The 25,518-nt window shown below is 38.9% G+C and overlaps 1 protein-coding gene across 6 annotated transcripts in view; it reads left to right on the plus strand.

Moving 5' to 3' along the window:
• Positions 1–25,518, plus strand: part of FRYL (FRY like transcription coactivator) — a 302,580-nt gene that overhangs the window by 260,756 nt on the left and 16,306 nt on the right. For all 6 annotated transcript variants that reach the window (XM_057547273.1, XM_057547272.1, XM_057547271.1 and 3 more), the window contains 9 exons: positions 1,032–1,202; positions 3,491–3,631; positions 6,543–6,740; positions 9,532–9,693; positions 9,871–9,945; positions 10,282–10,458; positions 14,239–14,442; positions 16,914–17,081; positions 23,623–23,873. In XM_057547273.1, coding sequence (XP_057403256.1) covers positions 1,032–1,202; positions 3,491–3,631; positions 6,543–6,740; positions 9,532–9,693; positions 9,871–9,945; positions 10,282–10,458; positions 14,239–14,442; positions 16,914–17,081; positions 23,623–23,873 — 1,547 coding nt within the window. The remainder of the gene's footprint in view (positions 1–1,031; positions 1,203–3,490; positions 3,632–6,542; positions 6,741–9,531; positions 9,694–9,870; positions 9,946–10,281; positions 10,459–14,238; positions 14,443–16,913; positions 17,082–23,622; positions 23,874–25,518) is intronic.

The raw sequence follows: 25,518 nt of genomic DNA on the forward strand, positions 1-25,518 counted from the left end.
ATACTCTACTTTCTTTATTAAATGCTCTAGGCGATTTGTAAAAATACATACCGAACATCAGTAAGATGGAAGAATAAGTGAGGAAAATGAAAAAAGGAAAACTAAAGGAAATTTCAACGAGGCTGGCCTTTCATGATAGATCAGGCTATAAGACGAGGGTGGCCTTTCATGATAGATCAGGCTATAAGATGAGGGTGGCCTTTTTCCAGTTCTTCATTGTTCAGGTGTCCTCGGAGGAGGTTAAGGAACATCCTCACCAGTTAACTCAGGAGACAGACGGACTGTGAAGGTGCATTTAGTCAGTAAGATCCTCCCAAACATTTGTTGATTCGGATTCTGTAGTACCGTATCATGCAAAGTCTAGGAAGTCAGTACACTTTGTAGTAGCCTGTAAATGATTGGCCAAGGACCTTAAGAGCTTTAGGTGATTTCCTTAAGAGTAGCTTGACGTCCACACTGGAGATTGCCATTCACTGGAGATGCAGGACTCAAACGTCTTATCAGTTCTCCAGTGAAGTCCTTTGACTATATCACACAGGTTGAGGCTTCTGCAGTTGACTGCTGTAGTGAGATACCCTGGACAGCTTGAGACTAAAGCATTTCTTCTTTGGCATAGCAGCTCCGAACCCCGCTGAGGATTCCCACGTTGAGCCTGGCTGTTTAGTTATTTGTGCACTGAACCATATATAGATTTTACAAAACAAAACACTTTTTACGAAATGACACACAGGGTTTACAAAAACATTTGGGTTTTTACCAAAGACATTTTACATCAGACTGAAAAAAAGCCATACTTTTTAACACCCACGGAAGTGCTTGACATATTAATCCTCTCCGTATGATCTAAGGCATTCTCTTAAGAATGCCCTGTGCTTTTTCCTCTTCTGTTTAACTTCTCTACCGTATTGAAATAAAATGCATTAACTCAACATATATATCTAAATTGATTCATTAAATAAATACATTTACTATGAAATCAAGTTTAAACTTAACTGTCTTTAAGTGAATGAAATTTTTGTTTGCTTTTTTAGGTTTGTGCAGAAGAAAAATGCCCAACGCTTGTCAATCTGGCTCACATGATGAGTCTATACAGTACGCACACGTATTCCAGAGACTGTTCTAACTGGATCAACGTAGTGTGTAGATACCTGCACGACTCCTTCTCAGATACTACATTTAGTCTTGTGACTTATCTTGCAGAGGTAAATTCACCCCCCCAAAAAAGGAGTTTTCAACTGCTCTGTGGCAAAATTTTCAAGTAGATTTATTTCTAGAAGCAGCACTGATGCTAATTAATCTTCAAATTTTCTTTGAGAGTGAATATAGGTAACATCTTTTTTTGAAGAAAAATATAGGTAATATCTTTCAAGTAAGGAGGAAGTTTTTATAAAGGTTTTTTTTTTTCATTTTCAGTGTTTATTTCCTCATTCACTGTCCTTAAGTGACATAAAACTCATAATAATATAAACCTCACCTTTATTTCAAAAGGCAAATGGGTTTTTTCCTGGTCTTGATCCTAGGGAATGGTTATCTTTTTGCTTCTACAAAACCAGCTCTTGGCTTTGAGATCCTTTCTAGAATAGTAATACAGCATGCAAAGTCATTTCTGCTGGGCAAGTTTTAATTTTGATGATATATTTCCTTCCTAATGTAAAATATGATTTTGGGGGGAGTAAATAGAATTTTAAAATCTGGTGATAGAACAGCATGAAAAGTTAATACAGTTGACCTTGAACAACGCAGGAGTTAAGGGTGCCAGGCCTCCACATAGTCAAATCCACGTGTAACTTACAGTCAGCCCTCCACATCCGTGATTCAACCAACTGTGAGTCCTGTAGTGCTGTAGTGTTTACTATTGAAAAAAATCTACATATAAGTGGACCCATGCAGTTCAAACCTGTTATTCAAGGGTCGACTGTATTTATTTGTTGAAGAACTAACTTCGTGCCTAGAAAAGTAAATTATTGAGTAGAGAGCCACAAGGAGACCCTCAAAAGGAAGAAATTCCTAGTCACTAAAAACGTTTGTCAGTGATACCTTCCTTTCCAGAAAGTTGACCTCTGGCAATTAAACCTAACACACTGTACAAACTTAAATTATTTGTAACTCAATAAACATTTTAAGTATTGCTCATAGCACTGTTTAACTTAGCTAAGTCACTGATGGTGAGCATCATAAAGTGCTCGGGACTGGTGTGGATTTTTAAGGTGTTGGTTTGGACGGGTTTACGCCCATCGACTTTATATTTAGGTGAGCCAACAGCGTGAGCTGTCTGCCTGAGAGCTTCCTAACCTGAATGAATGCGCATCGCTAGGTTATCTTATACCTACACCTTTAGGACAAGAGCCAACATAAAGCCAGACCTCCTTAACTGGCTTTGAATTTAAGTGCCTTAGCCTAGCTTTCACTTTTGCGCCACCATAAAGTTCAACACTAAAGTAACACTAGCGCCCCCTGAAGACCCACCCATGGCGTTCTAAGGTCTGGCACTGGCACAATACAGCCTATTGGGTACCACATATGGGCCATATAGTTCCAGTCTACAGAAAGAATGCTTTGTCCCCAATGTTACTCTTATTAGTGTAAGTTATCCTTATTTTATGATTATTAATAATTCTCAGATTATTACAACAGTACTAAAATTAGTTACATGTATTTAAAACTACACATATATAATTTAATTGTCCTACAAACCCTATGAGGCAAGTGTTATCAGTTTTATTTTTTTATTTTTTTTTTTTTAAATTTTTTTCTAATCTATTGTTTAACTCATCAAGTTAATTTTTTTTTTTTTAATATTTATTTATTTATTTATTTATGGCTGTGTTGGGTCTTCGTTTCTGTGCGAGGGCTTTCTCTAGTTGTGGCAAGCGGGGGCCACTCTTCATCGCGGTGCGCGGGCCTCTCACTATCGTGGCCTCTCTTGTTGCGGAGCACAGGCTCCAGATGCGCAGGCTCAGTAATTGTGGCTCACGGGCCTAGTTGCTCCGTGGCATGTGGGATCCTCCCAGACCAGGGCTCGAACCCGTGTCCCCTGCATTGGCAGGCGGATTCTCAACCACTGCGCCACCAGGGAAGCCCCTATCAGTTTTATTTTTAAAAATCAGGGTTCAGAGAAATAAGAAACTTATCTAAGATCACATAGGTAGTAAGTGGCTGGTGTGAATGGCTTGCGGGTAGTTATTCTTTGGTGACGGTGGTGTAGCGGTTTTTCTCTTAACCTAAAATAAATGGTGTTTAACTAAATTAGTTAAGGATATAAAAGAAAGCACTAAGATTAAGATGACAAGTAATCTGTCTAATTCTCCTTTCTGCAGCAAGGACAAGTAACAGTAATAGACATTACCTTTTACCTTCATTCTCTGGATTTCTGATAACTCTAACCATAAACTCTTAGGTTAAATCTATTATGGTTTTCAACATCACTAATGTAAACCCTGTGGAATTTTCTTTAACCTGATTAAAGTATACTTTTTAATATTACTTTCAGTTGTTAGAAAAAGGACTGTCCAGTATGCAGCAATCATTACTACAGATCATCTATAGTCTTTTGAGTCATATTGACCTCTCCGCTGCCCCAGTCAAGCAGTTTAATCTGGAGATCATAAAGATTATTGGCAAATATGTACAGGTGAGTGACAACAAATCTCATGTATAGAAGTGTTCATCTCGAAACAATTTATAATCATAAGTTGGAAACACCTTAAATGTCTAAGATAGGGGAAGTGGTTAGTTCATAAATCATGTTTTCAGGAATAGTTACAACATGAGAAAATGTTCTCAATGTGAGTGACGTAAAGCAGAATCTGAACGGTAGGATTGGCATGATTCCTGATTTTTATTTTTAATGATTACATCTACGAATGTACATTTCAGGAATCACTGGAAGGAATGTACACAAATGGCAGCAGTCACCGTCTCTGGACAGTATGATTGTGACTCTTTGTACCTTTCTGTTTTTAACCAAATCCTACATAATGAACAGATATTACTTTTAGAAACAGAAGAACTTTTTGAAGAGTCTGTATTTTAGAGTTGCTTTCTGGGTCTGGTAAAAAGTACCAGATATTTAGAAAGTAGAAAATCAGACTTGGTTTAACTGTAAATGGCGACAAGTCAACTTGGTCTGTACTGCATTTCACTTTCAAACTATCTGTAAGAAAGGCCTTGATAAGCAGAGCAGTATTGTGGATACAACTGACCAAACAGAGCAAACTCTTTGAGAGCCTTAACAGATTAATACTTTGTGTTTCTACTGCAGTGATATTTGCATTCACTAAAGCAAAATTTACAAATGGAAATACTCAGCTGCAATGAGTTTGTGTTCTAGTCCATATCTGAAAGTAATAAAACTGTATTAAAATGTTTTTCGGTATTTTTATTGGGTAATCTGGGTTATTTTTTAGATTCCCTTGAAAATCAGTGATTGCAAATATTAAAAACAACATAGGTTTCTTTGGTAACCCTGTGTATCTTCTCTATTTTTATCTCTTAAGGAGCAAGGCTTCACCACTCAACAATTATATTTTTTTTCCTAAAGCACTTTTCTCTTTTTTTTTCCTTAAGGCTTAAAGAAGTTAACTCATCAGATATTTGCTGGATCACCCGCAGAAATACATAGCACATTGAATTACTGATTTATGAAACATAGATACATTTCTTTTGTTCAGAACCACAAGCTTATATGCCCACTGGGCAAGCAAGTAACCATAAGAGGGCATAGATTTATGACTAAGTGAACTGCACATTCCTCATCTAAAAGGAACAGCACGACCAAGAATGGTTGCCATGTTGGAGTACAGGTCCACTGTGGCCAGAACTTCTACTTTTTCTTTTCTAATTTATAAAGAGAAGCTCAAAATCTGGGTTTTTCTTTAAAATCGCCTAATTTTAAAATGTCTCAAATTTTTTTTTATTTTTTAATTAATTTATTTTATTTTATTTTTAATTTATTTATGTTTTGGCTGCATTGGGTCTTCTTTGTTGCGCGTGGGCTTTCTCTAGTTGCGGTGAGCGCGGGCTACTCTTCGTTGCAGTGCACGGGCTTCTCATTGCAGTGGCTTCTTTTGTTGCGGAGCACCGGCTCTAGGCGCATGAACTTTGGTAGTTGTGGCACGTGGGCTCGGTAGCTGTGGCTCGTGGGCTCTAGAGCATAGGCTCAGTAGTTGTGGCGCACAGGCTTAGTTGCTCCGCGGCATGTGGAATCTTCCTGGACCGGGGCTCGAACCCATGTCCCCTGCATTGGCAGGCGGATTCTTAACCACTGCGCCACCAGGGAAGTCCTCAAATTTATTTTTAAATGTTGGGTAAACCAAGGTTATATTTAGCTGACAGATCATCCCAGTTAGTGACTTCTGCTTTATTCAAATATTAAACATTTTACATACTTGAACTCTTGATAATCTTTTACATTTAGAACACAAGTTCCAGTATAATTTATGGAAACATCTCTGAAGAGATTTTAGCATTTTGCAATGCCCAGAGCTCCTAATTATTTCCATAAGAAAAAAAATGATGATGATTTTTACATAGTCTAACTTTGTTAAAGATAAACTGTTTTCTACGATGATGTGCTTAAAATGTCACAGTATCATGTGGACATTTTTAATTACTAGTAATATTTTATGCTTTAGATGTCTTCATATCAAGATGTTATTAGCTAAATTGGATAACTCAGTTCTGCCAAAGATTTTTCACTTCCTTTTTTAAGTAGTAGTTCCCCTCGCTCAGAACTGCCAACTGTGAAACAATATGTATAATACAAGGTTGAAGTTTGATTTTGGTACCACAAGTAAGAAAAAATGTCATTTTTATATGATCTTCAGTAGACAGTAAAAAAAAAAAAAGTTCTAAATTTTTAATTAGACATTGATTCCTCTCCACATATACATCTGTCATGTAAATCATTCCTAAATTATATTGGTAGAAATATACAAAACTAAAAGCAGAATAACTCGCAGACGTAGCCACCATATATAGAGGGAAAAGTTCACCCTGTACAGCTCAGGAATCTCTGAGAGCATCATTTTAGCACAGCACTTATGCTTATTATTTGGGGCTTGGGTCATTAAGAAAAATCTAAAATTTTTTTAGTATTTTAATATTTTAATGTCTAAAAAGTATGCATCAAAAATTGTTTATCTCCAAGACTTAAAGCATTTAAAGTTTAGAGTCTTAAAGCCATATACTTCATTCATCTAGAAAGTTCACATATGTATACAACCCCTTTGTTTACCCCTACTGCCAGATTACTGTATTAGACTTTCTCAACCAATAATATTTATAAAGCACTTATTGGGAAAAATGCAAAATATTCTGAGTTGGTAGCATTATTATATGTACAATATCTCATAAATTTAACAGTACAAATAATAACTTATTTTCTTTCCTTTTGTAATTTAGACCCTCTGTTAGGGACCTCAAAGTAAAAATGAATAATTTACAAGGAGTTTTTGTAGAAATAATATTTTCATTGTCTACAGTGTACACTAAGGTTTTGTTCTTAGTTAAATATGTATTTGTCTATTATTTTTTGAAACCAGAGTCCTTATTGGAAAGAAGCCCTTAACATCTTAAAACTGGTGGTGTCTCGCTCAGCAAGCCTTGTCGTGCCCAACGATATCCCCAGGACCTACGGAGGAGATACAGGTTCTCCTGAAATATCCTTCACTAAAATTTTTAATAACGTCTCTAAGGAGTTGCCTGGGAAGACCTTAGATTTTCATTTTGATATATCTGAGGTAAGATGCTCAGAGATTGATAAAGGTGCTCTATTAGAAATTTTCATTTGTTCATTTATTCATTCTGTCATTCAACAAGCATTGATTGAGCTCATACTCAGCAGTAGATGCTGTGACAGGTGTCATGAAAATGGGGTGGGAGTGGGGAGAAGGCTACTCTCAGGGGAGAAGGCCTATAGCCTCTTGGGGAGATAGGCAAATAAACATTGTGATAAGTACTTTGGCTGGAAGTAGGTTTGAAGTTCTATAGGAATATATAGCATGTACATCTAACCTGATCTGAGCCGAATGTTGAGAGATAAGTAACCCTAGACAGGTATATATGGAAGTCTGGAGAGGGGGGAGTAGTCCAAGAAAAAGCAGCATGTGTGAATGAAGGCTTGTAAGTGTGAGAAAGCGCAGCGCTCTGGAAACTTCCATCCAATTAGTGTGGCCTACCCTGAGCACGGAGTACAGAGGATGGAGGTATAGAGTGGGATGAGAGAGGAAGCTGAAGACATAGGGAGCCGCGACGTCACCGGCATCTTGTCTGACGGGATGGTTTTCTCTTGAAGCAGTAGGCGCTCTTAAAGGATTTTTAGCTGAAATAGGAAATATTAGGATTTGCATTTTAGGAAGATCACTCTGGCAACAGGATAGAAAACAGACCAGGGAGGAGCGGGGTGGAAATTTTTAAGGAATCTGTTAGAGTAATTTGGGTAAAAGATAATGTTGGACTGTGTCCCTAGGCAACTGCAGAGGAAACAAAGAGGGAAGGGATGGTTTTCAGAAGTCTGAGGAAGTAATTGATGGGGTTTGATGGGAAGGAGAGCAGGTGCTAAGTAAGGAAGAGACAAGGACAGTTGCTGTGACAACTTGGTGAGTGTTGGTACCTTTCAAAGGGAATGGAAATGCAGGGAGAACAGGTCTTAGCAGGGAAGGAGGGCGTGATGAGCTCAGTCTTGGGTATACTGGCTCTGAAGAGACTAAAAAACATACTGACGGAGGTGCTGATTACCTAAAGAGATCTGAAGTTTTAGAGGAAAACTTGGGCAGAAGGAAAAAGTTTAAGGGTTTTCAGTGTCATATAGGTGGATGGTTGAAATCATGGAAGGAAAAATGAGGCTAAAATAAGCTGAGATTTGAGAAGCCCTACATTTTAGGGCTAGACTGAGGCAGGGTCCCCCAGTCCAGAGGGAACCTGAGCCCTGACTATGTTACATATTAATATTGATACAAATCTCATGCAAAGATTTTTTGACCCTAGCGGAGAGCGTCAGTTTTGGTTTTTTTCCTCCAGAAACTCAGCCCATTTTTGTTGGCTTTGGTGCCATTGAAATGGTCTTTCACAAGCCAAGGCAGGAATTTTTCAAGAGAGAAGTTATTGATCAAGTATTGGGGGTGGGGAGGGGGGAGTTGAGAAAGATAACAGCTGAAGAGCTACTCATGTTTTAATTGATTAGGATTATATAGATTAAAAAAATTTTTTGCAGTTTAGTCTTGATATTAGAATTTATCCAGAGCTTATTGGTTATTTTTTTAAGATAGAAAGTATGTTTACTGCCAATGTTTTGGTTACGATCACCTGAGAATTTGTAACATGGAATACATAGAATGGGAATATGATAGAGAAACTGGGCTTTGCTGTTCTTCTGAGTCAGAAAATGATGGTGTCACAATTATTTTGTTTAAAACAGTGATAGGAATCCTCAGAACATTTGATCTATATCACATAGTTAATTTCAATTTGTTTCGTCAAAAAATTCCCAAGTACCTGCTCTGTGTAGGCACTGGAGATATACTAGAGGAGCAGTGGTGAGTCACACCCAGTCCAGGGCCTCCCGTATAGCAGGGGGAGAGAGGCACAGAAACAATCACCATCACCTGGTAAATGTCCATGTATAATTACCCAGAGGTGGTGGTGGTATCAGCACAGGCCTCCTTGGAAGTCTGGAGGCAATGTTCAAAGTGATTAGGGGTTTGCTTGGTGCGTGTTCCATGCAAAGGAGGTGACATGTGCCAACACATAGGTCCACAAAGGCACCACATGCTTGGGGAGCAAGTTCAGCTCTGCTGGAGTGTGAAGTTCAGGAGGGAGTGGTGGAGGCTGAAGTTGGGGAGATAAGCAGGAACCAGATCATAAGGGGACTTGTGTGACATGCAAGTGAGCTTAAAATTATATTCAAATGCGAATTTGAGACACTTCACAAAGCCAAGTAAATACACATGTTTTGGATCATCCAAAGTTTGGGCTCATCATGGAATTTTACGGAAATAAATTTTGGAAATGTTATATATCCGATTTGCAGTAAGACATGTAGATAGCTTTCTCTTTGAAGTTGTTACTTATCTGGAATATTTGCAAAAGCACCGTATTGAAGCACACTTAACAACCTGCATCAGAAAAACACCAAAATATTAATAGACATTAAGTCTGAGTGGTGAGATGACAGGTGATTTTTTAAAATCATTTTCGTATTTTCTGAGCTTTCAAAGAGGACCTATTTTATAATCACAGGGGGAAAGGTGAAGATGGTAGTTTTTAAAGAAAGCAGATCTGTATTTAAAGTAGGAATAAGTTCTCCAATAATCTCCTCAGAGACTTGTTCCCAATAAAGTGAAATCTTATGATTTAAAAAAAAAAAGATATCATCATTACCTTTGATTTTTGTAGTATCTGCCTTATGCTAAGTAATCTTTCTCCTTATGCTGTTTTTTTTGGCTGTTTATAAAAAATGTCATTATAGATACACTATTAACCCATTTATGTTGAATTATTTGAGTCAAACACTGGCGTTTTATTTCTGTGTAGACACCAATTATTGGAAATAAATATGGTGATCAGCATAGCGCAGCTGGAAGAAACGGGAAGCCGAAAGTGATCGCTGTGACGAGAAGCACTTCCTCAACTTCTTCTGGTTCTAATTCTAATGCCTTGGTGCCTGTTAGTTGGAAGAGGCCACAGTTATCACAGGTATATAAAAGTTCATAGAATAAGAACCTGCTGTATAAAAAATAAATAAAATAAAATTTTTAGAAAAGATTAAAAAAAAAGATTCATAGAATAGAAGAATCCATTTTATTCTATGTGTGAGAACTTGAGAATTTGTCTTATCAAGAATCGTAACATTTGCATTTTCCTTCTCCTTAGCGAAGAACAAGAGAAAAGCTAATGAATGTGCTTTCTCTCTGTGGTCCAGAGTCTGGTCTTCCGAAGAATCCATCAGTGAGTAATCATGAAAACCTGTGTAAAGGTTTTAAAAATCATGTTAGTCCATGAAGAAACGGAAATTATTGTGTCTCCTTGCTTGCCTTTTCTAACTTACCTTACTTACGGTGTTGACTGAGAATGAAAAAACTATTACTTGCCTCTCTGACACTTGGCCGCTATGCTAATTAAGCATACACCCAGTTAGACATTAGACCAAATTGAAGTTCTGAGCTCATTGACAGATGAGGCCTGCAATGGCTCTTAGGGCACTGATGTCCCATATTCAGAGTGACAAAGCTGATGGATGGCTTTTTTCTGTTTTGTTTTGCTTTGTTTTTGGCTGGGGGTCAGGTGGTATTTTCTTCTAATGAGGATTTGGAAGTCGGGGACCAACAGACTAGCCTCATTTCTGCAACAGAGGACATAATTCAAGAGGAAGAAGTAGCTGTGGAAGATAACAGCAGTGAACAACAGTTTGGCGTTTTTAAGGATTTTGACTTTTTAGATGTTGAGTTGGAAGATGCAGAGGTAAGGATATGGGCTTTCATTTTATAATATTTATAGAATAGTTAACAACTGCATGAAACTGAAGGATTTAACCACAGGATCTTTCCTGATTAAGGGCAGTGTAAGGTCAAAAGGTAAAAATCTAAACTGGGAACTAAACATGATTAGTACAGTTAGGTATAGCAGAATAAGTCTGAAATAAAAGGAACATCTAATTTTTCATCTTTATATTTAAAAATATAGAGTAAAAATGGATGTCTTCGAAAGTATTTTTTTTAATTGAGGGTGCGCTTAGACTTAAATGTTTGCATGAATTATACAAATTAATGTGCAGCAGAATAGTAAAAATTACATTTAAATATGTCAGACATGGGGAATTCCCTGGCAGTCCAGTGGTTAGGATTCCACGCTTCCACTGCAGGGGGCACAGGTTCGATCCCTGGTCGGGGAACCAAGATCCTGAATGCCGAGCAGCATGACCAAAAAAATTAAATTTAATTTAAAAAATAAAATAAAATTAGTTATTTTTAAAAAAATTATCCGACAACTTTAAAGAGGGTAGCCCTGAAACTAAATTGACGATTAAGGCGCCTTTGGCTGTCTTCTAGAACACTTTCCTATGGCTGAGATTCTGCCTATGACATTGATCATCACTTTCTTCTTTAGGTTGGAGCCAGCTCTCTCAAATGCCTCATTTCATTGAATACCAAGGACTTTGTCCTTGATATTGACTCCGTTTAGAGAAAGTTGATAGTTGTGTCAGTTTAGATGCTTCCTAAATGGAAAATCCAACTCAGAAAGTAGATTATGCTCCCAGAACTGAGCTAGTCCAGAGTTAGAGCTTATTTTAGATAAGGCTCAGTGAGGTTTCCGGCTGTTTCTCTGCAATTCTGTAGGCTCTGCCCTTCTCTGCAAGTCAGCTTCACCTCAGACGACCTTGGTTATGTCCACACACAGCAGTGTTAAGAGGAAGCAGGGGTCACTTACAGAAATGCTCTCATGAAAGTAAAGAAGTTACTCTCCAGATGCTTTTAGCACACTTCTTGTCACATCTCATTGGCCCAAGTTGGGACATTTGCCAATTTCTAAACCAATCATTGTGGCAAAGAGAATAGGATTGCCCACTGCCCTGGTTGTGTTAGGCTGTTCAGGACCTATTCCTGTAGCTCATGTCAGTCCCCTAAACAACAGTCTCCTAAATCTGAAAAGTTTACATCAAACAGATCACAAAAATGTTCATTCTAAAATTGTTATAAGTGTCTGTCTTCAAGAGCCCCAAATGCCTTACTGTCAAGTATCCATACTGTGTCACTGATATATCTCTGTCCAAAGACATTAAAATCACTCATGTAACTTGCATGCATTCATCAACCCTCTTGAAGGGATGTTTCCTTTGGCTCATATAGGTGAGGTGGAGGAATAAAATGTAATGGCTTCTGCCACGTCACACCGTTAGCTGTGGATAGGAAGCCAGTTTAGGGAGGTCCTCCTGTGTGCTTTGGCCCCCCAGGTCCCCCACCTCTGCAGATATGAGGGTACGACCATGGTGCCTCAGAGATCAGCAGATGCCCTTACACTGGCTGAGGGGCGGCACAGGCTCCTATGTCATAGTTTGCCATATTCCCAAAGACACCACTGGACAGGTTCACAGGAGCCCAAGAACAAGTATTATTCAGCATCTTACAGGGCAGTGGCTTTTAAACTTTTTTTTTTAACTGTGGCCATTGCTAGTACATTTTATATCACATCCAAGTGTATATATATGGACGCACCTTTAAAAGTTTCAAGAATATGCATCCTTACTCTATGCTATGCACAGTGATATTTTCCATTCCTTTCATTTCAGTTTTTTTTAAAAAAAAAGAGCGCGTCACCAGCCTCTAAAATTGATGTCGCTCCCACAGTTTGAAAAACATGTTGTAGGAAATTGGACAAACTTGCACAATCAGGCCAAGGAATTGTGGTGGGTTCAAGAGACCTGCTGCCCTACCTCACGGGCATGAGCCACTTTAAATTCTTCTGTAGTTACTTGCTTTTTTCAGCGCAGAATTTAGAATCTCTAAAGGCTGACTCTTGACATTTTTGTAATGGTCAGGTTCTTTCTTTTTGTTTGCCTTTTTTTTTTTTTTTTTAAAGAACACTGTAAATGCTTTCAGGTTCATCCAGTACTCTGAAATGTCCATAGTAATGAATATGACTTTTGAATAGAACCTTAGAAGGAATTAAAGATGCTTATTGTAGTTCTATCTTTCATTCAAGTCACAGTAATTTGGGGAGGGTGGTGCTAATTTATGCCTCATAATTAGTCCAAATCAAATGATAGAGATTTTCTAAAACCTAAAGATAGTCTTGCTTCGAACATGGTAACAGGAAGTACTTTGCTACAAAACAAACTTAACTGCTAATGAAACTTCTAAAATATCCCCCAACCTTGAAAGCCCACAGTGTGTATCGTTCACCAGATATATATCAAGGGCTGTTGCCATTATTATGTGTTATGCTACATCGTAATATTTGAAATGATATATTCTAGGAAGGTGGCTTTCAAACTCTGACCTGCAGAGCCTTAGGGCTTCTAGGATACCTGAGAAATAGGGAAAGATCCGAGGACTCCTGGCCACCTTTTTCAACCGGAGCAGCCCTGGTTTTGTTCATCAGTTTTGCACAGTTGACTTCTGTCGTAAATTTCATTTGACATGAATATTCCTCTGCTTTATTTTAAAAAAAAATCTGAAAACTATTCTGGACAATCCCCCTTGAGTAAAGGAATACACATAAGTCATATTTTGCTAGCCAACACACTGTAATTTGTCATCAGGGCTTAAGAAAGAGGAGCCTAAGAGTTATATCCTTACAAAAGGAGGATCAGCTTGGAATAACAGAAACGTTAGCTTATATAAATCCGTAAGTGGGGCGAAATTGAAATTTGTCTTATTTCCTATTGACCTTTTGAGATTGGCAAAGGTTATGTTTTGATAACTATGATCTTGATTTTAAACTACTTTGTAGCAAAAAATGACCATTGAGTTTAGCCAGAACCATGCTACAGTCTTAAAATAATTGTGAACCTGTATGTTGTCAACTGAATGTGGGTATTTTAAGTCAGTTTTACATTGTATCCAGCATTAAATCTATGTAAATTTTGAAGATTTTCCTAAAGTTTGTGTTGCCAAAGTGTATCATAGAAATGTTGTTTTAAGTGTCTGTCTCTGACTTTTTCACAATATATTTTTCATAAAAAAGTAGTTTGAATCACATGTTGGCTTCCTGCACAAAGCTTAATCCAGAGCTTGAATCAGTCTTTGGGTTTGAGAAATCACAAAGAGTTTTCCCCAAAAGTGTAGTGTATATTTACATGTTTGTCTTCGTTCTTTCTAATTCTGTGTGTTTTCCTTTTTGCTAACCAGGAGCTGCAGGTAAGTTGCAGCCTGGTGTTGTGGATTGTTTATTTGTTGTCATCTGTGATGTATTTGTCTTCCTTGTGGTCTCATCTGTGTTTGTGTATTAGAATAGAAATGGCCTAGGTAGTAGATTTAGTTGGTCCCCAGTAATATAAGATAGAAAGTCAAGAGAATTCTTTAGTTAAAACAGGTCATTGACCAAATATTTTGATCCCTTTAAATATTATAAATATTGAATGATGTTTTAAAAGTTTCAAGAAATTGAAGGGCTGATTGAAACTCTGCTTATGATGATGCATTAATTATTTCTCATCTTGGTGTATGTTTTCCTGCGGTATTACCTTTCCTATATTTATAAGCACGTATTTGAGGTCTTAGAAACGATGTCTTGCTTTTCCAGGGTGAAAGCATGGACAATTTCAACTGGGGAGTCCGCAGGCGCTCACTGGACAGTATTGACAAAGGGGACACACCATCCCTCCAGGAGTACCAGTGTTCCAGCAGCACCCCCAGCCTGAACCTGACAAACCAGGAGGATACGGACGAGTCCTCAGAAGAAGAAGCAGCACTCACAGCAAGCCAGATACTCTCACGCACGCAGATGGTACAGTGACCTTTTCGTACAGTGACAGCTGGCCTCCTCTTTCTCCTACCTTCCAACTTAGTAATTACTGTTTCCCTATATTTGATTTTCATTTCAGTGCGGGTGAAATGCACACACTGAAATGAAAATACAAAATTGTAGCCGCAATGCCGTGTTCCATTATTCATGACAGAACTAAACATTTGATACTGTGCGCCGCTTAGCCGCTGAAACGTATGTTCTATGGCTTCTCTCCTGGTAACAGTGAGCTGTGCTGGGCACTCTTAGAGGCCCTCGCCTTGAATGATACATGTTTTGGTATCGGTGTGAGCACCAGCACTGCTTAATTCTCCACCTGCTTTCCTTTCCTCGTCGGCGTGGAAAGATGGAGCACAGCTTCGCTCTCTTTGCAAGATCAAGTCAGTTATATGGAGGTTCTGACTTGTATTCCAAGGGCCAGATGGCAGATATTCAGAGAGAGAGAGAGACAGAGAGAGATGAGAAAATGAAGGCTGCAGGAGTAGTCTGTCCGTGCAGAACTGTGGAGTGAGGGGAGCACCGAACACGAAGTGGTAGCTGGTTTGGAGCTTGAAGGTGGCGGAACGAGGAGAGAGAAGGGGTGTGGATGAGCCACCGGGGCCCACGTGACGAGGAGTCAGCTAGTGAAGACCAGGCGGCAGCTACAGTTACAGCGCTCTTACATGAGGGCCCTTTACATGCCTCTCCTTAATTGGGCCCATTCGCATCGCACTTGGTCTGCTGGTAGAGCCCTGGCAGTGCTGTTGAATGGCCGGGCTGAGTTGGCTTTAGACAGCGAGCATGTACACTTGTCAGCTTGTGGTTGGCTTCCTGTCGCCTCTCCTGTTTTGGCATCTCACCGTTACCCCAATATGTCTTTCCACTAACTCCCTATCACGTATTAAGTGATAAGGTGTTGCTGATATCAGTAGCGGTAGTTACCACTCGCTGAGTGTTTGAGATTCATCAGGCCCTGGGCAAGGTGTTTTACGTGGATTAGTCACTATAACTATCCCCCCAACCACACAAGCAGTTACAGCAGTTCTGTAGATTCAGTGACTTGTCCCAGGACACACAGCTAGTAAGTGCATTTGAGCCAGGCCGTCTGCATGCTACCTAAGGGACGGTCTTCTCCAGGGACTGTGTGCATTTAAAGGAACAGTGAGTTGCTGGTAGCAGCAACTCACTGAAGAAGGCCCAGGCTCTCCCCAGAGCCAGACTAGAGGCTCAGAGGCTGGCATCCTGCCACCAACCTGCTGTGTAATTGCGGTGGTTACCTGCCCTCTCCCAGTAGTACCTGCAGTACCTGCCTCGTGGGAATTTCATGGGGAGGACAGTAGAGTAAGTGCTTAGCAAAGGTTCGCTCCCATGAGAGCCTCAGGGCAGAGCCGACTGTCTCCTTAGAAGGCCGACCCTAGTCATAGCGGTAGTGAAATTAAAAAAGAATTTGAAGCTGATTGCTCCTCACAGGGAAAAAAAAAATTAGTTTTTGCCTTATCTATTCTGAATCATGAACTTGATTTTTCTTATGTTAAATATTGACCGTTAAAAATGTATAACCCTGCATGGGCAGAAATTGAGACACAGATGTAGAGAACAAACATATGGACATCAATGCGGGGAAGTGGCGGGAGGGGGGTGGTGTGATGAATTGGGAGATTGGGATTGACATGTATACACTGATACGTATAAAATGGATAACCAATAAGAACCTGCTGTATAAAAAAAATTAAATTAAATTTTTAAAAAGGGGAAAAAAAGTTTATCTGAATATTAAATAAAATGTATACTTTTTAAAAATTCAAAAAAATAAAATAAAATCATAATCACAGTACCATTTCACACCTAAAAAAATAATTCCTAAAAAAAAAAAATGTATAACCCTGCTTAAAAGAGGAAAAATTGTAATATTTTCTTAGAACATAAACCCACTGAGGCTGGCCTGCCATTACAACTTTATTGTCCTAATTCTTTACGTCTTACTGAAGTTTTGTGGTATTGATTTTTGCTTAAATAAGTGAATGGCCAGTTCAGACTTACGTGCCTGCTTCCCAGTTAACGCTGCTTCTTGAGAATCCACTGAGTGTTTGGCGCCAAAGCCACGGGGGAGGTGAAAGCGCCCCCTTCACAAGTCCTTAGACCAACTGCAAGCACGAGACGTCGCTGTAAAAATAAGAATTTTAGGTCAAGATTAACACAGTCACAAGGAGCTCTTTCACTGTGGTAGTCTTTATATAGCAAAATTGAACCCTTGTTAACAGATACTTCATTTCTGCTGATGGGTTAGCTGCTTGCGTTCACATCACCAATTCTGGCATAGACTGAAATGAAGGAAAAAAGTAATTTTAGGAAGTCAAAGGAGCTCTTTATAACTATGGCCCCAGAATGTCTTACAACATAGAATGTTTCTTGTGGCCTTTGTGACCGCCACTGACTCATAAATGAATTCCTTATTTTACTGTCTCTCTTTTTAGTTAAACAGTGATTCTGCTGCAGATGAAACCATGCCAGACCAGCCTGATTTACTTCTTCAGTCTCAAGATTCCACGGGCAGCATCTCAGCAGAAGAAGTGCTGCAAATCAGAGATGAGACCCCAAGTTTGGAAGCTTCTCTAGATAATGCTAACAGCCAGCTGCCTGAGGTGGGGAGACATGGGGGCTGGTGCATGGCCAATCTGGGCTCTTTTTAGCAATCTGTTATACCCCTTGCTTTTCTTTTGAAAGAGTTTTCATCTGATATGCTAATTATTTGATTTGTTACCAGTATTTCTAACCTGTTGGTTAAGTGATATAGTCTAAGTGAAATAGTCAGATCTGATGATTGAAAACAAAAAAACAAAAAAACTTTGATAGATTAAGGAAATGACCTACAGGTTAAAAATAACCCTGAGTGTTTTTAATGAGCATTTTGTGCTGCAGAATGTGATTAGGTTAATGTGCAGGTGCTTCTCTGGGGATGGGGAGCATCTTCTGTGGCGCTGTGCCTTCTTTGAAGGACCGCTTTTGTTTTTTCTTCTCTTTTTGCTTTGTATTTGGGTTTTTGTGATTGGTGCTATAATTGGGATGAAAACCTCAGGCCAGCTGTGTTAGCAGTTGGTTAAAATGAAACCTTTTAGAAAGATTTTGGAACTACTAGTATTATGTTTTTTGGAAAGGCCTGTGAGAAGTAAGCCAGTTTCCAAGCTAATGACTGACCAAAAATAAGTAAGTATTAGTTTTCTTAGTTTTTTTTTTTTTTTAAGATTATTACAGATATTTTTTAAACTGTAATTGCTATAGCTCTCTCATATATGCTATTATGCCTTGGTATTAGGAAAATACTGTATTTTTTTCAGTGTTAAACCAAATTAATGTAGTTATTAGATCTAGACCAATCTAGTTGTTAGATCTTATTATCTGAGTAAGTTGAAATCTCATGTTCTTATTACACTGACAATGTATTGTAGATCTTTACAGTAAGCAGATATATTTTGAAATGAAGGCATTTGGGGAGTTTTTTAAATGCTCATATTAGTACGGCTGGAGTTTAGGTAATTCAATTCAACAAATATTTATTGAGATTTACTAGATGCTGGACATTCCATTAGGTGCTAGAAAGATGAATAAGACATTACCCTGTCCTCAGAGCGTCCACTGTCTATTAAGGGAGGCAGAGATGGTTTAAAAAAAAAAAAAAGGGCAGTACATGCCAATAAGAGAAACTCAGTAATAGACATGCTCAAAGCTTTGGGAAAACTCAAAGGACAACCGATCAGCTGTGCATTAGGGGTGATGGTGGCAAAGGATGGGCTTCGTGGCAATGGAGACCTTGCAGGCAGAGGGACGTCATGCAGAAAGACATGGCCATGTGAAGCAACATGGAATGTGCAGGCAGCAGCAGGAAATTCAGTCCTTCTAGAGAATAAAATGGCAGGAGGAGGAGTAGCAATAGGAGAGACGGATGAGTCTAAGACATGCTGGGTCCCGCAGGCCGTGCTAAAGACACGCTTTATCTTGAGATGATAGGAAGTCATGAATTTTCATTCTTCCCAGAGATGCCTGTTATGTGACAAGCCCTGTACCAGATACCGACGTGGGAATACGGGGCACACAGGCAGTCAGACATTTAAGCAATAGTTATTTATTGAGCCCCTACCGTGTGCTGGGCGCTGTCCTAGGCCCTGGGCATATGGGCACATAGCACCGAGTGAAACAGGCAAAGGCTCCTGGTTTATGAAGCTTAATTCTAGTAGGAGAGACATAATAAACAGGTAAAACAGATAAAATAGAAATGATATATCTGAAAGTGATCATCTTACTATTCATACTAAGAAAATCTGACCGTAATGTGGACTTGGTAAGGGAGAAAGTTAGCTAGTGTGGCATTTGAGGTGAAACAAGTGACGAGAAGGAGCCAACCCTCGAAGGTGTGGAGAAAGAATGTTCAGGGCCCAGGAAACAGGAGTGGAAAAGGCCCTGGTGTGTCTGATGACCTCACAAGCCGGCTCTTGGGGCTGGAGCACGGTGAACCTGAGAGTGGAGTCGGGGAGAAGGAGCTGGAGGGGGCCAGGTGCCCTCAGGGGCAATCTTAGAGGCCACACAGCAGGTAACCATTGGAGGGTTTTCAGCAGAAGGAGGACATGATCTGATTGTGTTTATTTTTTTCAATCTTGGCTTTTTCTGTAGAAATGGGAAAGTCAGTTCTAGTACCTATACCTGCCACGTGGAGCTTGCAGTCTGTCATCAAGGAAGGTTAAAGTCCGATCAGTGTTTTAGTAAAGTCTCCGACTGAGCTGTGGAGGAAGGATTGGAGGAGGCTGAGATGAGGAGACAAACGAGAAGAATATCAGCAGGAGATAAGGGGTCCTGAACCGACAGAGTGCGTGGACAGGAAAACGTTTACGGGGGGAGCTGGCAGGGTTCCGAGCTGCGCTTTAAGTAGACTATATTACTTTCAGTGTTGGAAGGCTTGTTACCCGAGCATTAGCTACTAGTTAATCTAAACTACTGTGTCTGGTGTGCCTCATAGCATGTTACTGGTCAACAGACATTCTCGTTAGAAACAATGGAAAACAGCAGGCTGATACTAGAAATACCTGTTTAACAAAAGCGGTATGGTTAACGGTCATGTGCTTTAATTTTGTGTAGTTAACAAACAGGGAAATCTTTTATTTTTGGTAATTAAAATAGCTGTAATCATAGTTGGTGAGTAAACTACCTCCTGTAAATCATTCATATTTATTGGAAATGAATCGGAAATTCATATATATTTCCACACACATTGGAAATTGTGTTATTTCAGATGAGATCATTCATCCGACAATATCTAATGGGCCTACTTCCGAGGTACTATAAAGTTCCTGAGGATACTTTTTTTAAATGAAGGAAAAACACTTTAATTTACTAGTTTTTTTCCCTTTTACAGTAGTGCATTTCAGTATCACTGTAAACTTTGTGACACTGGCAGATGAGAATGAAGGAGATATTTTTGAATCATACCATTTCTTTTAGAAATAATTCTGTTGACGTTAAAATTATCACCAAAAGAATGGCTGTCCACAAGAGAATGATTCAAGTTTGTATCTGCTGGATATGATGGCCTAATTTGTTTTTCCCTGGTGTGCCAAACAGTGTTAAATGACCCAAAATTGTGCCTTTAAAAAAAGTATGAAAGCACTAATATATTGAAATAAAACCATAACTCTATTATATAGAGTTATATATGAGTTACATATGCTATGCATATTGCTATAAAGCAGTTTCTTAAGAAGAGGAATACAATTAATTGTAGTAGATGAAACATTTTATGAACTAAAGAAAAAATCCTAGAAATGTTTATTTGAATTTTTCCCTTTAAATTATGTTAATATCGGGAAGAAAAAACGTAATAGGCTAAAGCATTCCACCTCAAGACAGAAAATTTAGAGCCCAGTGTGTCCTTCCCTTCTCTATAATATATACAAATTACTCTAGAAGGGGTTATGTCCTTGTGTTTATCAGAGAAACCTCCACAGAGGGATTTCTTCTAGTATCTATAATAGTTTAGATACCGATTCATGTGTGACAGAAATTATTCCTTATAGGAAATGAAACTTGGAATGGAAGTGTGCGTGTGTGTGTGTGTGTGTGTGAGAGAGAGAGAGAGAGAGACAGACATTGTGTAATAAGGTAAAGTTCAAGAAAATTTGATTCTCACCATCTGTGTATAATAGTGGAATTCATTCCATTAACCAAAAAGCACTCTCTTCATGAATTCTAGGTGTTATTAGAAAATTTCAGCATATACTATATAATAATAATTTTAGGTAAAACATCTATTTTCAAATTATTATTCAAGAACAAATGACAACAAAATACTGGTGTACACTAATGAAAAGTGACGGCATTAAACTAAAAAGTTTGGTGGGTTATTTCAACATGATACGTAGAAGGAAAAATATCTTTCCAAATAACTAATGCTTACCCCTTTAATGGCCAGATCTTTAAGAAAAAAATTCACATGGAAACCTTAAATAGAGTGTATTGAATATAAGCTATTGGAGCAGTTAAGGAATGATTATACTATATTATTTATAAAGTACTATCCTGTGAAGACTCAAAGAGTTTGTGCTTTCCCTGCATAACTATCTCCAGACCAGTGTTCCCTTAGTACACTTTGTGTTTTCCTGCCATGTTTCTGTGCCTTCGATATCTTCTAAGTCCTTTTCCCTGAGACACCATCTATCTTAGCTTGGGCTGCTATAACAAAATACTGTCACCAGGGGTGCTTATCAACAATAAAATGTATTTCTCACAGTTCTGGAGGCCAGGAAGTCCAAGATCAAGGTGCCAGCCATTCGTTGTCCGGTGAGGGCTCTCTTCCTGGGAGCTCTTCTTGCTGTGTTCTCACGTGGTGGAAAAAGAACAAGCCAGCTCTCCGTCCTCTTCTTATAAGGGTCCTAACCCCATTCATGAGGGTTCTACCCTCATGACCTAATCACCTCCCAAAGGCCCCTACCTCTAATACCATCCCATTGGGAGTTAGGGTTGCAACATATGAATTTTGAGGGGACAGAAACTTTTGGTCCATAGCACTATTGCTACCCCACCTTTGTCAAAGCCCACCGTATGTTGTTTCCTCCAAAGAGACTAGTCTTCTTTGCCTCAACCAGATGTGATCTTTCCCTTCTCTGAGTACCAGTAGTCCTCTGTATATCACTTATATTTACCTTACATGTACCATACTCTACTGTATATTACCGTCATTTGTACATTAGCCTAACCCCATTATTAGTTTGCACACTAATTGTAGTTATTAATTTATCCCAGAGCACCCAGCCCAGAAGCTGGTCAAAATCCTTCATTTTATACATGAATTTTACGGATGAGGTCTGAGGTCAGGGGCTCTGGATTTCACTTACTTTTCATAATTTGGAAGGAAAATTCTATTTTTATCCATGAAAAAGAGATAAGGAACTACTGTAGAACTAAGTAGTAACCTTAGGTCTAAGCACTGAAAGAAGTTCATCTTTATTCCTAAAGCTGTGAGACTATTAGTGCTTACTTTCAAACTGATTGAACTAATGTCCATGCAAATTAAAACTGGTGCTGATATGACATGATATACACCCCGGAAGTATTTTTCTTTTTCAATAGTAGTAGTTCATTTATTCAGCCAGTACCTGTTGAACTTTTACTCCACACCAGGCACATGGCAACATTATTTCAGTAATGTTACAATGGATAGGAAGGAAATACCACTGTATACTATATTTTTTAAATTTTTTATTTTTAATTAATTAATTTATTTTTGGCTGCGTTGGGTCTTTGTTGCTGCGTGCAGGCTTTCTCCAGTTGCGAGCGGGGGCTACTCTTCGTTGCGGTGCGTGGGCTTCCCATTGCAGTGGCTTCTCTTGTTGCGGAGCACGGGCTCCAGGCGTGTGGGCTTCAGTAGTTGTGGCACGCGGGCTCAGTAGTTGTGGCTCGCAGGCCCTAGAGCACAGGCTCAGTAGTTGTGGCACACGGGCTTAGTTGCCCTGTGGCATGTGGGATCTTAGTTCCCCGACCAGGGCTCGAACCCATGTCCCCTGCATCTGCAGGCGGATTCTAAACCACTGTGCCACCAGGGAAGTCCACACTGTATACTTTATAACACACATTTCCATTATCATTTCCCCCATTGACAAATGTTTATAGTTCATTTAATTCTCAAAAGTACAACAGGGCTTCCCTGGTGGCGCAGTGGTTGAGAATCTGCCTGCTAATGCAGGGGACACGAGTTCGAGCCCTGGTCTGGGAAGATCCCACATGCCACGGAGCAACTGGGCCCATGAGCCACAATTGCTGAGCCTGCGCGTCTGGATCCTGTGCCCCGCAACAAGAGAGGCCGCGATAGTGAGAGGCCCGCGCACAGCGATGAAGAGTGGCTCCCACTTGCCACAACTAGAGAAAGCCCTCGCGCAGAAACGAAGACCCAACACAGCCATAAATTAAAAATAAATAAATAAATAAATAAATAAAAATTAAAAAAAAAAAAAGTACAACAGTCTAAAATTTCCCAGTGTTCTCTGAACTCTAACTCAGTGATGAAGCAGCCTCAGTACTCAAACCTAAATGAGTTACTGTGGTCTTATGACCTGAAAGCAAATCTTACATCTCTGGTGTTCGGCTCACTTAAACCAGTCAGGTGGCCCTCGCTGTTTTCGTTCAGCAGCCTCCTGGTTGGTCAGGACCTGTTCTTGATTCACGGTAGCCCCACAGGACCAGTGGGTTAACCGTTTTGAATTACCTCCCGTTCTTATAGCCACGATTCACTGGATATAAGGTTCAAGCATAATGAAAGAAATGACATTTCAAATAAGAGAGAATTTATAGTAATAACACAAAGTTATACTTATGTAGAATTAGAATATGTATGAGAGAAGGTATTATATAAGGATATATTTCTAAGTAAACACCTAAATCCTAGTAGGAGAAAAAAGATCTCCATGATGTTTCTAAGTGGCAATAGGTGATACATTTTAATTTCAAAATATTTTAAAGCTGGAAATATTTTTAAGAATCAATTCTGTATGATCAGAGTCCAAAAATTCCAAAACTTAAACTGTGTAAATGAAGACTGCCTAGTAAAATAGATGTAGGTCGGTGGCAATAGTCATTTATTCTGTGTTGGTAAAATTCTCTTTAATGTTTTTCAAGTCCATAAAAAACATAATTGTTTTACAGGATACAAGCTCAGTATTAAAGGAGGAACAAGTTCTTACAGCCTTTGAAGATGAAGGGTCGTATATTATTCAAGAACAGCAGGATTCTCTCGTGTGTCAAGGGATTCTTGATTTAGAGGAAACTGACATGCCAGAGGCTTCGGCTCCCGAGAGCTACCCCGGGTCAGTCTGTGAAGAAGATGTCACCTTAGCTCTGAAAGAACTGGATGAACGATGTGAAGAAGAGGAAGCGGATTTCTCTGGGCTGTCTAGGTGAGAATACAGTATCACAGACACGATAATGAGGTGATATTTTCTCTCCTATCCCCTCCCAAAGATGACCCTCTGTTCTAGTAAACGGACTTTCATTCCTGTGTATGTTTCCAAGGTAAAATGAGTTACCTCATTTTTACGATGGGTTTATTTTCTATTATTGACATTCACTTAAAGAAAAACAAGTAGGCCATTCTCAGAACATAAGGAATAGCATTCTGCATTTAGAAGTACACCAAATACCTATTTTGGCAAAATGCCAAATGGCCGAGTGTCAAAATCAACATTGGGCCATGGCCAGAACCAAGTATCAAAATCATGGAATGAACTCTGTGATACCAGAACAAATCTGAAATAGGTTCCAAAAATTGTTTTATAGTTTTATTATCAACAGTCATATTTTTAAAGTTTGACTTATATAATGGGCAAAAGTGACCATTTCTTACTACTGTCAGATGTTACAGTGCTCCTTTTAAATGTTTGTGCACCATAGCTTCAAAATTATCACAAAGTGATAGTTGAATTCTCAAATAGGACTTTTTTTCACTCATGGGCTGACAAAATTGAATAATCAATTATTACATAAAGTTCTTAAAAGAAAGTTTGGTGGCTGTTATATAACTTAAACACCAAACAATTCTATAATGATGAGACTCATGATACAATCTACATCTACTATTTTGCTTTTTAAATTAATTTTATATTTGTGGCTCAAAATAATGTTCTTTATAAGCACATCTAATTTAATGCACTCTCTATCAGTGTATTTCTATTCAACAGTTTGAAGCTCCTTGATAATTATTTTATATGAAAATTAATAGTTAGTAATCAAGTATATCAGAGCTTTACTCCTACAATAAAAGCTTTTCATTTATATCAATACTTCAAGTGATAATTGAGTTTTAACGTATATCGCACATGAGGAGATTTTTCACTCTCAGCGTATCCGGAATGCCTACCTACACTTGAAAGTGCATTCAGATGTTAACAACAAATCTTGGTGACACACCTTGTTCATATTACTGACTTGGATGTGACAGTAGCCTATGCAGTCACTCACTCATTGATCATACACAAGTTAAGGGACACCAGAAATGATGCAGGGGTAGATACTCAGCTGTCTGGCTTTCTAAAAGGCTGCAGCCAAAGAGCTGACTTTGGCCAAGCACTGAAGTTGAAATAGAATTAAACATCCTTACTAAATATAGCGGTATATCTACTCAAGCTTAGAGGATACATTTTGTTCAAATCAATCACCACAGTGACATTTTAAAAATTAAACTTTTTGAGATACAATTTTTCACTTCAAATGTCTGCTGCATTTTGATCTTTTTCCCCCGCAGTCTTCTCAGATCCCTCTCTTCCATATGAATTGCTCCGTAATTTCTATAAAGCCTTGTGGAGCTACCCTGTAATGTGAAATACGCAATATTAAGACCCAGAGTCACACATATCTTTATAGGATGCCCAACCCAAATACATCTCCATCTTTTCCCACTGTCTCATTTTTGTATGTATTATCTGACTGTGGGGATTATAAATTTGTCAAAGAAAATGGCCAGGCCTTAGGTTTCTTTGAGTCAGATCTGTTACTGCCATACTGCTAGGCATTATAGTATATGTCATGGCTTTAACACTGGGTTTG

The sequence above is a fragment of the Balaenoptera acutorostrata genome, chromosome 5 (assembly GCF_949987535.1).
Source record: "Balaenoptera acutorostrata chromosome 5, mBalAcu1.1, whole genome shotgun sequence".
Classification (NCBI taxonomy): Eukaryota; Metazoa; Chordata; class Mammalia; order Artiodactyla; family Balaenopteridae; genus Balaenoptera; species Balaenoptera acutorostrata.